The sequence below is a fragment of the Oncorhynchus mykiss genome, chromosome 9 (genome assembly GCF_057628025.1).
Source record: "Oncorhynchus mykiss isolate SJ-2025 chromosome 9, ASM5762802v1, whole genome shotgun sequence".
NCBI lineage: Eukaryota > Metazoa > Chordata > Actinopteri > Salmoniformes > Salmonidae > Oncorhynchus > Oncorhynchus mykiss.
In genome coordinates, this window is record NC_143030.1 from 18,003,385 (window position 1) to 18,019,044 (window position 15,660).

A 15,660-nucleotide genomic window follows, 5' to 3' on the forward strand; every position below is an offset into this window, starting at 1 on the left:
TATTATAATAGCCCATTGTGGCTGTTTGCAGGACAATATACCTTTACCAACACCTCTCTGTATTTTCATACTTTGTGGATGGGGCCTCCCCAGTGGCGCAGCTGTCTAATCAAATCAAATCAAATGTTATTTGTCACATACACATGGTTAGCAGATGTGAATGTAGCGAAATGCTTGTGCTTCTAGTTCCGACAATGCAGTAATAACCAACGAGTAATCTAACCTAACAATTCCAAAACTACTACCTTATACACACAAGTGTAAAGAATATGTACATAAAAGAATATGTACATAAAGATATATGAATGAGTGATGGTACAGAACGGCATAGGCAAGATGCAGTAGATGGTATCGAGGACAGTATATACATATGAGATGAGTAATGTAGGGTATGTAAACATTATATTAAGTAGCATTGTTTGAAGTGGCTAGTGATACATTTTTAGATCAATTTCTATCAATTTCCATTATTAAATTGGCTGGAGTTGAGTCAGTATGTTGGAAGCAGCCACTCAATGTTAGTGGTGGCTGTTTAACAGTCTGATGGCCTTGAGATAGAAGCTGTTTTTCAGTCTCTCAGTCCCAGCATTGATGCACCTGTACTGACCTCGCCTTCTGGATGATAGCGGGGTGAACAGGCAGTGGCTCGGGTGGTTGTTGTCCTTGATGACCTTTATGGCCTTCCTGTGACATCGGGTGGTGAAGGTGTCCTGGAGGGCAGGTAATTTGCACCCGGTGATGCGTTGTGCAGACCTCACTACCCTCTGGAGAGCCTTACGGTTGTGGGAGGAGCAGTTGACGTACCAGGCGGTGATACAGCACGACAGGATGCTCTCAATTGTGTATCTGAAGAAGTTTGTGAGTGCTTTTGGTGACAAGCCAAATTTCTTCAGCCTCCTGAGGTTGAAGGGGCGCTGCTGCGCCTTCTTCACCACTCTGTCTGTGTGGGTGGACCAATTCAGTTTGTCCGTGATGTGTACGCCGAGGAACTTAAAACTTACCACACTCTCCACCGCATCGCAATGCAAAATGCGTTGCTACAGATACCCGTGCCGGTCTCCACCGGGAGACCCATGAGGCAGCTTTTGGTTTTAATTTAGAATCCTCCAATCCTCTATATGTAATTATTGGCGGAGAGTCACGTCATATTTTTCGATACACTGTAGGCCTTCCGTAGGCTACATGAGTCTCACTAGTGTTGAGTAATGTGCTGTTAAAAGTGGTCTGTATTATTTATTTAAATTGATTCCCAATAGGATTTGAAGCAATAGCAAAAACTATTTTAGCATCGTTTCGCCATTCTCTGATACAAGCAAGGGGACTGTTCTTGATAAATCAATGAGATTTTTATGTTGACTGAAAGGACCAGATACACACACACATGAAAAATACATTGTCCTGATACACATCTCATAAACAACACACTAACAAATACATATCTATGTAGACAGTTTTTAACTAAATGTGTCCCTCAGAACCATCTGAGTAATGAATAAGTTAGCTAGCTGACTGTGGTTTTGACACATGCTATTACTGAGCAGTAGTGTGTGTGTGATGAGAGAGGGTGAGGAGAGGGAAAGAGGTGGGGGTGAAGATGTCTATTTGGGCTAAGTGGAACAACTGAGGTTAGCACCCTAGGCTTGAAGGGAGGCCTATAGTCAGTATCTATCTAGCTATCTATCTGTGCATTGTGGGTGGAGAGATGAAACAACCATCTGCACATTCTGATATCAAACTACAAGCTCTGATCTCATCTCAGGTATCTATTCTCATTTCACCCTCCTTTTATCCAATAAAGAGGAAGGAACCAGTGTGAGTCCATGTAGCGAATCACAAGACGTTTGTCAGAAAATAAACTCGCAAGCAACTGTTACTCTTTTTTTTCACAGTCTTTGTACATTTCTGTAGAATGTTTCTCTCTATTTCTCTGTGTGACGGTAAAGAGGCGTGAACTAATCGATCTGTCATCATATAGGAAGTAGAGGGGTTTGTCAGAAGAACTGTAGTTCAGAGTTCCAGCAGGACAGAATGGAGTCCACCTTGATCTGTGTGTTACTCTGTAAGTACTGAGTGAGTGTGTTTGTGTATGAACAATAATTACCTGATTAATTAACTAAGCCTGTGATGGAAATAAGGATTAAGACAATCATGTAAATTAAGACAGTTTCATGTTTTAGCTTTTTAGTGTGTTTTGTACCTTATTGATAAAACAGTGCAAATACTTATTAGTAAATTACACTAAAGTTGGATAGCAGCAAATATGGTGTAGGTCTACAGATGAAGGATCTTAATTTGGTCACTCTTTGTTGCTAAGAATTGTCATTAACCACAGGAAATGCAGATTTTATCAGTATTGCACTTTTCATGTCGCCTAATTTTGGCCAGCTAATATCCTAACCACCAATCAAGCAACATGTTGGACTAAATGTTTAAATCCGGTTGCTGCAGGATTATTTTGCTGTGAACATATAGTTTAATTTAAGATCATATATCTGTATATGAGGTGGGGGTGGATGACCACCCTACACTGAAGTAGCATCTCTGTGAGAACCTGAGCTTGTATAGCAGATGGTGTGGTGGTGTGGTGAGCATTTAACCAGGTCACCACTCAGGAAATAAAGAGTAGCTCTAACTCAGTGGTTACTAAATGTGCTGTCAATGACGATGAATGCAAAATGCTATATTTGTTGGATGTGTTCTAGTATCAAGTTGTGAATATTGTAAATGGTTGAGAGTTCCGCCTCTACAGATATAGTAAACTGTACTAAGAGATTGATGAGTGTTGACAAGCTATACCTCATGGTGCTATGGACAAAAGAGACTATCAAGACTGAAGACTAACAATGCTATTCATAAGGTTGTCTTCAGCTAACGTGGTACTATCTAGCTAGGCTATTAACCAACTAGGTGAACACTAGCTAGCTAGCACCAAAAGCTCACGGCTAATCATCGAATTGCACACGGTTCAGCAATGCTTTTCCCCCAAAGTTATTATGGGCCCTGTACCCCATGGAAAACAAACATTCTCAGGCAGCTCTCGATCAAGTCCAGTGAGTTTTGTAAGGTTTTACTGAGTAACGGCCTGTGCTGAGTTTAAGCCACACTCCTAGTCCTCACGGCTAATGAAAGCTAGCTAACCGCCGTCTGGGTATAGCCATTTTAGCCGTTGTATTTAGTTCGCCTTGCATTGAGTTGCTTTGTGCCTACTAACTGAACCAGACCCACTTTGTGGGGATTCGGTCCACTTGAGTTATTTTGCTTCAAGTGCTTGTTTGATGTCACCTCTTTGACGCCACTACCTCTGGTGAGCACGAGTCACCTGGCACCTGATGCACACTAATTACTGTCTACTATTACCAGTTGTGATTTAGGCATGTAAATATTGGTGGGGCCCCAAAAAAAGTGGGATGCATGCCAGCAAATCCACTACACAACACAACACTAAACAATACATTAATTTCACTATAACGGTGACAAACGTACCCCACAAACTGTTAGGGCCAAAAATAAAGCTGTCCCAACAGCAGAGTCACAACAGCAGTCACAACACCTTACCACTGCTACACCTGGCTATCAGCGTAGCCTTGTCTGGCAGCGAAATAGTTCATTCAGCCTCATTTACTGCCTTTTAAAAAAACATAGCTGATATGGCTTACTTGCTTAAACAAATGGTGTCTACTGACAATTGAGATTTATGAACTATAGCATAAGGGGACGACAAGTGGATAAGAGGCAATCCGCAATTTCGATTAAGACATTAATGAGTGAGCTAAGATGGACGTAGTCTATATAACTATTTGTTCAGCACTTTTGAAATGTAGTGACAGAATTCAGAACATGAGCCGTACATACAGTGTTCTCCCTGTACACCAAGTCAGAACCATAGGACAAATAAAGGGGGCATATAAGCAGACAATGAAAGCTCTTACAATATTCGATGATTACATTTCTCAAAAACAGGTTATAGGCTACATGTGCACCACCAAGTCACAACAGTAGATGAAATTAAGAGGTGAAAATGGACCACATTATTAGGGTGATCCACATGTTCTTCAAACAGCTTACTACACAACATACACGTAGTATTACTTTCTTAGCTACAGTATACATATATCCCTGTCATATTACATAATTTATGCAGCAGCATACAATGCATTTTTGGACTCACCTTGTTGTGCTGTGTTCACTTGAACAGGAAGCTGGCGTGGCGGTCCTTCGTGGACAAATTTTGTCATCAATCTTTGTCATCAAAGTCTGGCATTCTCTGGATTTATGGTGCTTTCAAGACAACTGGGAACTCTGGAAAAAAAAGGTTGAATAATGATGACATCAGTGATCTTCGAGTCGTAGCTCTAGAAAGAGGCCAGAGTTGGATGAAAGTTCAAAACGTATAGTCCCAGTCATAGCTTGATTTTCCAGTGTTCCCAATTGTCTTAAACTCACTATAGTCAGATTTTGCAGTTCTGAGTTAACAGTTGCTTTGATCAAGGCACAAATCATGCTTCATTGACAGCATGGCCACTGTTGATTGTTTATCATTTTAAACTAGGAAAATAGACCCCTAGTCTTAGACTTAGGACCACACAGCCACTCCCCTGAGTAGCAGGCTAATGATTGCTTTGCAATGCTTGCAGATAAATTTGCGATTTTCAACTTGTGTAATGTTTATCTCCAAAGGCCGATGAGCACCGGCACGTTTTATCTATAATTTCTCTTCATTATTTCTCTTCAGATGACAAGGATTAAAAAGGATATGCCAGTAGATTGTCAAGTTGATTCATGATGATGACTGCTACCTAAGATTTTGAAAGGATTAGTCCAATCAAAGCTACTGTACATGATTTGACGTCATTTTATCTGTGTCCAATGACCTTGAGGCTTCTTGGATGGGCAGTTCTAATGTAACTCTATGGCAGCACCCAAGGGCTAGAATTTTAGAGCTCTATCCTTAGACTTGGTGGTGAAGTAGTGTCCCCGTGAGTGACAGAACACTGAGCCAATCACAGTGCAACGCTCCGTATTTTCTGCTTTCTCAACAATGTTGAGAAATGTAGTAAAGTAATGACTTCTCAAATAAGTTACGCTAAACGTTATTTTGGCTGACAATGTGTTGGCTACGCTATGGTTACGAACCACATAGCATATCATAGCACTTCTGTATATTGCGCTGTAACGTACAATTGACCTTATTTTAGTGCCCAAAAAAACGTAATACTTCCAGGTCAAAAGTAATATGAATATCATTGTAAAGTACAATTTCTCCCCTGTCCAGCAAAATCAATGATGAGACCTTCATGCCGCCCGGCTCTGCGTAATTAAAGAAGTCAATGAGCTCTGTCGAGTCTTTTTAAAAATAGCGGCTGGGGAAGTGAAACCTAGTGAAAGGGAAGGGGGAGATAAGCCATGTGGGAAAATAGCTTTTTCACCCGATCTGTCCAACTTATCATCTCTAAAATGTAAATAAAACACTATAAAGAGTTTGTATGTGTCATTGCATACCTATTTGAAGATTTGTGTTGAATTTGAATCTGGCTTTTAGGGCGGCGCTAAAGTTATCTTCAGAAGTAAACAGCTGCTGTCGCGGCTTTTGAGAGTCATGACGGCTTGCAATGATGATGTAAAAATTAATGCATGCAGTTGTACAATTGACTAGATATCCCCCTACCCTGTCCCTTTCTTGTTTTTAATGCACATGTACATTACATAATGACACGTCACAATTTAACAGCGTCTGAGGGCTCAGTCATTTCAACTTTTCTCCAAAACGATCGGGCCATTACCATGTCAATCAACGCTTGGATAGAAACACACCCCAGATGTTGATGCCAACACAGTTGCTACAGTCCCATTAGTTTTCATTGCAGTCTCATTTGAATGTAGCCTCGCAAATTTGTTCGGAATGGGGTTAGTCAACAGTAGGTGACAGCATGTTAGCTAGCTAACAAACTTGTCTACATGCTATCTACCTAAATACCCAACATTTATTGACTTGATTATTCACATCATTCTTAGCTAAGTGGTATAGTCTTTGTGCGTTCTCAATGAACATAAATTAGCTCAGGCTATCTACTCTAATTTTAGAGCACTCTGGTCTGAGTGTGCCAGAGTGCAGAATATTTGGTGTATTTGCGAATGCTTAACACCCGTTGAATATGGCCGGTGTCAGAAAACGTTGGCAAAAAAGTCTCATTAAATTGTTGCCAGCAACACAGTTACAGTCACCAATGCTCTGGATAACATGAAAACAGCCTAACCAGCTCTGCTGTGGTGAGTAAAATGGTCAGAGTAAAGTGTTCTCTCATTTGTGCCTGGAAGTAGCTAGCCAGTTAGCTTGTGATGTGGGCTTCACTGCTGTTGTGATGGTCAGAACGCTCAGATCAACCCTAGTCCTCTGCCAGTGTGCGCTCTGAACGCTCTGACTTTCAGCATCAACTTCCTGTAGACAGGCATGGTGCAACGCTAGTATGCTCAACTGAAAGGATACCGTTTGTTTACAGTATACTTACATGGCTAAATAGTCAACTCAGCAAAAACAAGAAACGTCAATTTTTCAGGACCCTGTCTTTCAAAGACAATTCATAAAAATCCAAATACCTTTACAGATCTTCATTGTAAAGGGTTTAAACACTGTTTCTCATGCTTGTTCAATGAACCAAAAACAATTAATGAACATGTACCTGTGGAACGGTCGTTAAGACACTGAGTTTACAGATGGTAGGCAATAAGGAGGCCTTTCTACTGACTCTGAAAAACACCAAAAGAAAGATGCCCAGGGTCCCTGCTCATCTGCGTGAATGTGCCTTAGGCATACTGCAAGAAGGCTTGAGGACTGCAGATATGGCCAGGGCAATAAATTGCAATGTCCGTACTGTGAGACGCTTAAGACAGCGCTACAGGGAGACAGGACGGACAGCTGATCGTCCTCGCAGTGGCAGACCACGTGTAACAACATCTGCACAGGATCTGTACATCCGAACATCATACCTGCGGGACAGGTACATGATGGCAACAACAACTGCCCGAGTTACACCAGGAACGCACAATCCCTCCATCAGTGCTCAAACTGTCCGCAATAGGCTGAGAGAGGCTGGACTGAGGGCTTGTAGGCCTGTTGTAAGGCAGGTCCTCACCAGACATCACCGGCAACAACGTTGCCCATGGGCACAAACCCACCATCGCTGGACCAGACAGGACTGGCAAAAAGTTCTCTTCACTGACAAGTTGCGGTTTTGTCTCACCAGGGGTGATGGTCGGATTCGCGTTTATCGTCGAAGGAATGAGCGTTACACCGAGGCCTGTACTCTGGAGCGGGATCGATTTGGAGGTGGACGGTCAGTCATGGTCTGGTGCGGTGTGTCACAGCATCATCGGACTGAGCTTGTTGTTATTGCAGGCAATCTCAATGCTGTGTATTACAGGGAAGACATCCTCCTCCCTCATGTGGTACCCTTCCTGCAGGCTCATCCTGACATGACCCTCCAGCATGACAATGCCACCAGCCATACTGCTCGTTCTGCGCGTGATTTCCTGCAAGACAGGAATGTCAATGTTCTGCCATGGCCAACTAAGAGCCCGAATCTCAATCCCATTGAGCACGTCTGGGACCTGTTGGATCGGAGTGTGAGGGCTAGGATCATTCCCCCCCTGAAATGTCCGGGAACTTGCAGGTGCCTTGGTGGAAGAGTAGGGTAACATCTCACAGCAAGAACTGGCAAATCTGGTGCAGTCCATGAGGAGATGCACTGCAGTACTTAATGCAGCTATTGGCCACACCAGATACTGACTGTGACTTTGGATTTGGACTCCCCCCCCCCCTTTGTTCAGGGACACATTCCATTTCTGTTAGTCACATGTCTGTGGAACTTGTTCAGTTTATGTCTGTTGTTGAATCTTATGTTCATATAAATATTTACACGTTATTACGTTTTCTGAAAATAAATGCAGTTGACAGTAAGAGGACGTTTCTTTTTTTTGTTTATATAGCATGTAGTATGTACTCATTAAGTATGTACTATACAGTATGTTAGTATGGGTTTTCAGACACAGCCCACGTTTGTATGCGGCTTTATTAACTGAATTATGTATTTTTTACAATTTTTGCAAACTGATATATGACACATTAATGCCAAAATAACATGCGAAACAAGAAAAAAATGTGAGGCTCATAACAGGTTCTGCCCCACATTGTTAGGCCTGTCCAGTACTTTAAAAATATCCTCTCCTGTTGTCCTGGTTTCCAGTGGTTTGCAGAAGTGGATGTCTTCTTTAATTGACCCCCCATAACCGTAACGGACATAAGACCAGGAGCTGTGCCAGGCCCGCCACATCTGTTGACTCATCCAGCTGTAACGCAACTAATGTAGAATTACTGATGCTAGCATTGGATGTGCTCGTGGAAGCAGAACAATGTGTCGTCGACAGGTGCAGGTGTAGTACTGTTCGTAGATATACTACCAGTATAGCTGCTATGTGTCTCTGGATGTGGGCCTTACTTTAACCATTTATCAATGTCAAACACAATGAGCAGCAGCTACGTTTGTCTACATATGGACCGTTAGTGGAATGCCCGCGAGAGAGTAAATGTTCATGTGGACGTGGATGTTATGTGGACTCGGATGTTAATTATTTGACTAGGCTACCTGTATTTGACATTGTGTTGTTATTTCGCTGAACACTAGATGGTTTCATTTAATTTTTGGCAGTGAAACGAGGCTACACAGGTGAGAAAAACACCTCACCCAAATGTATAGCCCGTTGGACAACATAAATGGACTGTTTGAAAATGTGAGGAAAAATCCCCCAAAAATTGGGCGTACCCCCGACGGCATTGTGCGTATCCCTGTTTGGGAATACCTGGTTAACACTTTGTTCAGTCACCTGATGTTTTAAAGAGACAGTGTACAATTTTCAATGTAATGCAACTCAATAGGAAAATAGTGTTTTTACACAATGTAGAATCCTAATATTCCAGAAAGTATTGCAATTTCAATGACAGGTATTCATATACACATTTCAGCTTTTATAATAAACCAATGTCTTTACAGTGTTACATATTAGTTTCCAGGGCACAACATGTGCTTCAAAAGTAGCTGGAATTCATATATGAGCTGTATATCAATCAATATAACACACTATTTTCTGGTGCTCCTAAATTTCATGTGGTGCTCCTAACTTTTTGAGAGCACCAGTGTTACCTGCATGCTATTGTCACGAAGGGTTAATACTGTACCATAGCGAACAAAGAAATTGTCTATCCTCTATCAAGGCACAAGGCGAGACCCAGATGCAGACACAGGAGGCAGATGGTTGGAGTCTTACAATGTTTAATAATACAAGGGGTAGGCAAGAGAATGGTCGTGGACAGGCTAAAGGTCAAAACCAGATCAGAGTCCAGGAGGTACAGAGTGGCAGACAGGCTCGTGGTCAAGGCAGGCAGAATAGTCAGGCAGGCGGGTACAGAGTCCAGAAACAGGCAAGGGTCAAAACCGGGAGGACTAGAAAAAGGAGTGCTGGAAAACCAAGCTGGTTGACTTGACTAAACATACAAGACAAACTGGCACAGAGAGACAGGAAACACAGGGATAAATACACTGGGGAAAATAAGCGACAATCACAGGAACAGGTGAAACAGATCAGGGCGTGACAATCCTCACCTGGATGCTTTATCCCTCGGGGCAGAGCCGGGGAGAAAAGTTGAAGAAAAGAGAAAAGTAAGAAGGGAAAAAGACAAGCTATTGGAGAAGAGTGGCTCTTAAGTACACTCTCTGTTTTATTCTTGTTGACTTTCTCTTGGAGAAGAGTGTCAGCCCCGTATGTACACTCTCTGTTTTATTCTTGTTGACTCTCTCTTGGAGAAGAGTGTCAGCCCCGTATGGACACTCTCTGTTTTACACTTGTTGACTTTCTCTTGGAGAAGAGTGTCAGCCCCGTATGTACACTCTCTGTTTTACACTTGTTGACTTTCTCTTGGAGAAGAGTGTCATCTCCTTAAGTACACTCTCTGTTTTATTCTTGTTGACTCTCTCTTGGAGAAGAGTGTCAGCCCCTTAAGTACACTCTCTGTTTTACACTTGTTGACTTTCTCTTGGAGAAGAGTGTCATCTCCTTATGTACACTCTCTGTTTTAGTGTTGACTTTCTCTTGGAGAAGTGGTATGACTAAACAGGTTGTTCCTTCCTACTCTCTGTTATCCATGGTCCTATGCTCCTTGCAGAATCTTTTGGACGGAGAGAAAGTTCACTGTTGTTAAGATCCTTTAGTGAAAGACAGTGCAACAGTTTATCCACAGCTGTTGTGTTGTCTCTAAGGACACACGCGTGCAAGCGTACATGCATGTGTGTGTGTGTGTGTATGTGCGGGTGGATGCATGTAAGTGTGTACACGTGTGAGTTTGTTAATAAGTGGGGGGAGGCTGAAGTTGTTAAATTTACTTGGTGATCAGTGGAACAACTGAAATTAGTTGGGTAGGCTTGAAACCTGACAACTTAGCAAAGGGCCTATAAGCATCTGTTCTATTCTCGTTCCATCCTCCTTTCCTCCAGTAAAGAGGAAGGAACCAGTGTGACATCATGCAGTGTGGGGCCATACAGAGAAGTTGGTCAGAAAATAAACACGCCTTTAAACACTACAATTTTCTCACAGTCTTTGTTCATTTCTGTAGAATGAGTTAGTGTGTTTGTGTATGAACACTAATGACCTGATTTACTAAGACTTTGATGGACAAAAGGAATAAAACATGATTGAAAATTAAGACAGTTCTATGCTTTAGCTTTTTGGTTTTATTCCTTGTTGATTTAACAGTGCAAATAATTCTTAGTAAATTATACTAAAATGGGATTGCTGGACATGGTGAGTCTCTGGCCTTTTAAAGCTGCAGTCCGTAATTGAAACTACCACAAAACGGCCACCCTGCCACTTGTTGTGGTATACAGCTGAGGAATGTTGCTAGGGGAATTCATTCATGTACAATGTTTGTTTACACTGATATTGTGAACAAACAGTCATAAAATAACAGTATATTCTGTGTTATATTTTGAATTTATATATCGCTTTTTAACCAACTGATGTACTCAAAGCGCTTTACATAGTAGGGGGAAACTCACCTCTTCCACTAGCAATGTGTTGCACCCACCTGGGTGATGCAAGACAACCATTTCTGTGTCAGAACGCTCACCACACATCAACTATTAGGTGGAGAGGTGACGATAGAGTGCCTTCAGAAAGTATTCATACCTTTTGACTAATTTCACATTTTGTTGTGTTACAGCCTGAATTCAACATGTATTAAATTGTTTCTTTTTCTCACCCATCTACACACAATACCCATAATGACAAAGTGAAACATGTTTTTAGAAATGTTTGCAAGTCTATTGAAAATGAAATACAGAAATATCTTACAGAATTATTCACACCCCTGAGTCATTACTTTATAGAATCAACTTTGATAGCGATTACAGCTGTGAGTTTTTCTGGGTAAGTCTCTAAGAGCTTTCCACACCTGGACAGCGCAATATTTGCTGATTACTCTTTTAAAATGATTCAAGCTCTGTCAAATTGGTTGTTGATCATTGCTAGACAACCATTTTCAGGTCTTGCCATAGATTTTCAAGTAAAGTCAAAACTGTATCTCAGCCACTCAAGAACATTGACTATATTCGTGGTAAGCAACTTGTAGATTTGGCCGTGTGTTTTAGGTTACTGTCCTACTGAAACGTGAATTCATCTCCTAGGTTTGGTCGAAAGCAGACAACTAGGTTCTCTCTAGGATTTTTCCTGTGCTTAACTCAGTTTATTTTTGATTGCAAGCATACCCATAACATAATGCAGTCACCTGTAACGGTTGTCGTCGTCTGATGAGGAAGAATCGGACCAAAGAATAACGAAGTGCAAAACGAAACCGAAACAGTCCTGTCAGGTGCAGAACAGTAAACAGAAAACAACTACCCACAAAACATAGGTGGGGAAAAACCTACCTAAGTATGGTTCCCAATCAGAGACAACGATAGTCAGCTGTCCCTGACTGAGAACCATACCCGGCCAAAACAAAGAAATACAAAACATAGAAAAAAGAACAGAATGCCCACCCCAAATCACACCCTGACCAAACCAAAATAGAGAAATAAAAAGCTCTCTAAGGTCAGGGCGTGACAGTACCCCCCCCCCACCCCCCCCCCCCCCCCCCCCCAAAGGTGTGGACTCCGGCCGCAAAACCTGAACCTATAGGGGATGGTCTGGGTGGGCATTTCTCCACTGTGGAGGCTCTGGTGCGGAACGTAGACCCCACTCAACCTCTGGCTTGGCCCACTTTGGTGGCGCCTCCCGTGCGGGAACCCTCGCTGCCGACCCCGGACCGGGGACCTTCGTAGCGGGCCCCGGACTGGGCACCCTTGTTGTGGGCCCCGGACTGGGCACCCTTGTTGTGGGCCCCGGACTCGGCACCCTTGTTGGGGGCTCCGGACTGGAGGGCAACTCTGGAGGCTCCAGACTGGAGGACGTCGCTGGAGGGAGGAGACGCAGAGACAGCCTGGTGCGTGGGGCTGCCACAGGATGAACCGGGCTGTGGGTGAGCACTGGAGCTCTGGTGCGCAGCCTTGGCACCAATCCTCTAGGCTGAATGCCCACTTTAGCCCGGTCCCTCCAGAGTGCAGGCACAGGTCGAACCGGGTGGTGGGGAGCACTGGAGATCTGTTGCTTACCACTCACACCTCTCCACTTGGCTCAATGCCCACTTTAGCCCGTACGGGCGGAGCGTAGGCATAGGAGGAACTGAACAGCCCCAGCGCACCGGAGACACAGTGTACAGATCCGGAGCAGGATACCCTGGGCCGAAATGGCGCACCAGAGATCAAGAGTGCTGAGCAGCCATCCTGGCTGGATGCCAACTCTCGCATGGCACTTGCGGAGGGCTGGCATATAGCGCACCGGGCTATGAGCGTGCCCTGGAGACCGTGCGCTTTACCGCATAACACGGTGCCTGACCAGTAACACGCTGCTTCCGGTAAGCATGGGGAGTTGGCTCAGGTCTATAGCCTGACTCCGCCAATCTCCCCGTGTGCCCCCCTCTCGTGCCTGCTTTGCTGACTCACCTCATATTGCTGCCATTCAGCTTAAGCTGCCTCCAGTTCCTTCTTCGGGCGGCGACATTCTGTCTCCAGGGTCCCTTTCCGTCCAGTATCTCCTCCCATGTCCAGGAGTCCTGTACCCTCTGCTCCTCCATACCACGCTGCTTGGTCCGTTTGAGGTGGGTAGTTCTGTAACGGTTGTCGTAGAATCGGACCAAAGCGCAGAGTGGTAAGTGTTCATGACTTCATTTAGCAACTGAACACCAGAACAAAGATAACAAAGTGCAAAACGAAACCGAAACAGTCCTGTAAGGTGCAGAACACTAAACAGAAAACTACCCACAAAACAGGTGGGAAAAACCTACCTAAGTATGGTTCCCAATCAGAGACAACGATAGTCAGCTGTCCCTGATTGAGAACCATACCCGGCCAAAACAAAAGAATTACAAAACGTAGAAAAAAGAACATAGAATGCCCACCCAAATCACACCCTGACCAAACCAAAATAGACATAAAAAGCTCTCTAAGGTCAGGGCGTGACATCACCACTTGAAAATATGAAGTGTGGTACTCATTATTAATGTGTTATATTGTATTTGTTCCAACCATAACACTCTGTTTTCAGCACAAAAAAACAGTATTGCTTTGCCACATTTTTTGCAGAATTACTTTAGTGTGTTGTTGCAAACAGGATGCATGTTGTGGAATATTTGTATTCTGTACAGGCTTCCTGCTTTTCACTCTGTCAATTAGGTTAGTATTGTGGAGTAACTACAATGTTGTTGATCAATCCTCAGTTTTCTCTTATCACATCCATTTAACTCGAACTCTTTAAAAAAAAAGTCACCATTGACCTCATGGTGAAATCCCTGAGAAGTTTCCTTCCTCTCAATCAAGTTAGTGAGGAAGGACACCTGTATCTTTCTAGTGACAGGGTGTATTGATACACCATCCAAAGTGACGTTCAAATGGATATTCAAGTCTGCTTTTGTTATTTAGCCCATCTACCCATCTTTGAGAAGCGTTGGAATACCTGGTCTTTGTGATTGAATCTGTGTTACAAATTCACTTCTCAACTGAGGGGCCTTAGAGATAATTGTCTGTGTGGGGTACAGAGATGAGGTTGTCATTCAAAAACCATGTTAAACACTATCATTGCACACATAGTGAGTCCATGAAACGTGTTATGCGACTTGTTGTGCACAATTCATTTCTGAACTTATTTAGGCTTGCCATAACAAAGGGATTGAATACTCATTGACTCAAGAAATGTCTGCTTTTCATTTGTAAACACTTTGAAAACATAATTCCAATTTGATATTATGGGATATTGTGTGTAGGCCAGTAACAAAACATCTCAATGTAATCAAATTGAAATTCAGGCTGTAACACAACAAAATGTAGAAAAAGTCAAGGGGTGTGAATACTTTCTGAAGACACTGTATTATGCCAATTAGAAATAAGGGGGATGATTAGGTGGCTATGATGGAAGGGGGCCAGGTTGGTAATGTTGCCATGACACCAGGGTTAACATCCCTAGTCTTACAATAAGTGACATGGGATTTTTTATAACCACAGAGAGTCAGGACAACCGTTTAACTTCCTATCAATAAGACAGCACCCTAAGCAGGGAAATGTCACCTAGACTGCTCTGGGATCTCCTTTGACCAGAGAGAAGAGTGGCCCCTACTGACCCTCCAACATCACTTCCAGCAGTTTCCCATCCAGAGACAGAATAAGCCCGTCCCTGCTTAGCTTCAGAGGAAAGCCAGCAGTGGGATGAAGGGTGGTATGCTATTGGTACTGTAGGTGACAACATGTAAAGTGACATGAGATAACATTAAACTACACGTGAAAATATTTTAGCACGTGAAAACATGATCTCGTGAAATAAATGTGACAACATGGGGAATCAACATTTCAATGTGATACCATGAAACTAAACGTGATAACATTTTCACAACCAAAACAGCAAATCTCGATTTTCAAATTACCAATTTTTTCACATGTGAAAATTTAATTCTACAGAGAGTTAGGTTTTCCCATGTGAAAGTTTTTCACACGTGAAATTGTTGCAATTCACATGTGAGGTGGAAATGTCATTTTTCTCTCGTGATAAGGTAGTGTTAATATTAATTTAATACATTTGAACATATGGTTTCAAGATTTACCTCATGTCTCTTGTTTTCACATGTGAAAATGTCAGCTCAACATGTGAAAACAGCTATTTCACATGTGAAAATGTCAGCTCAACATGTGAAAACAGCTATTTCACATGTGAAAATGTCAGCTCAACATGTGAAAACATCTATTTCACATGTGAAAATGTCAGCTAAACATGTGAAAACAGTTGTTTCACATGTGAAAATGTAATTTTAATGTGAAAGCGCACATTTCTTTTTTGAGTCTTTTTTGCAAGGGATGTAATTAAATGGTGTAGGAGTTTTAAGGTGAGTGACATTTGACATGATCGCTTCAATATGACCCCACCTGGGATTTGAAACTCAGAACCACTAAATTTGGGGTACGCTGATCTTTCTGCTGCGCTAAAGAGTCTGTACTTCTGCATTCTCAGAAGTCCCCCACAGATGAATTGTTC

The 15,660-nt window shown here is 42.7% G+C and overlaps 1 protein-coding gene across 8 annotated transcripts in view; it reads left to right on the forward strand.

The window, feature by feature from the left end:
- The first annotated feature begins 1,799 nt into the window (after positions 1-1,799).
- LOC118936439 (cell adhesion molecule CEACAM5) overlaps positions 1,800-15,660 on the forward strand; it is an 83,546-nt gene continuing 69,685 nt past the window's right edge. For all 8 annotated transcript variants that reach the window (XM_090183558.1, XM_090183559.1, XM_090183564.1 and 5 more), the window contains exon 1: positions 1,800-2,059. In XM_090183558.1, the coding sequence (XP_090039684.1) occupies positions 2,029-2,059 (31 nt within the window). In that variant the 5' untranslated portion in view covers positions 1,800-2,028. The remainder of the gene's footprint in view (positions 2,060-15,660) is intronic.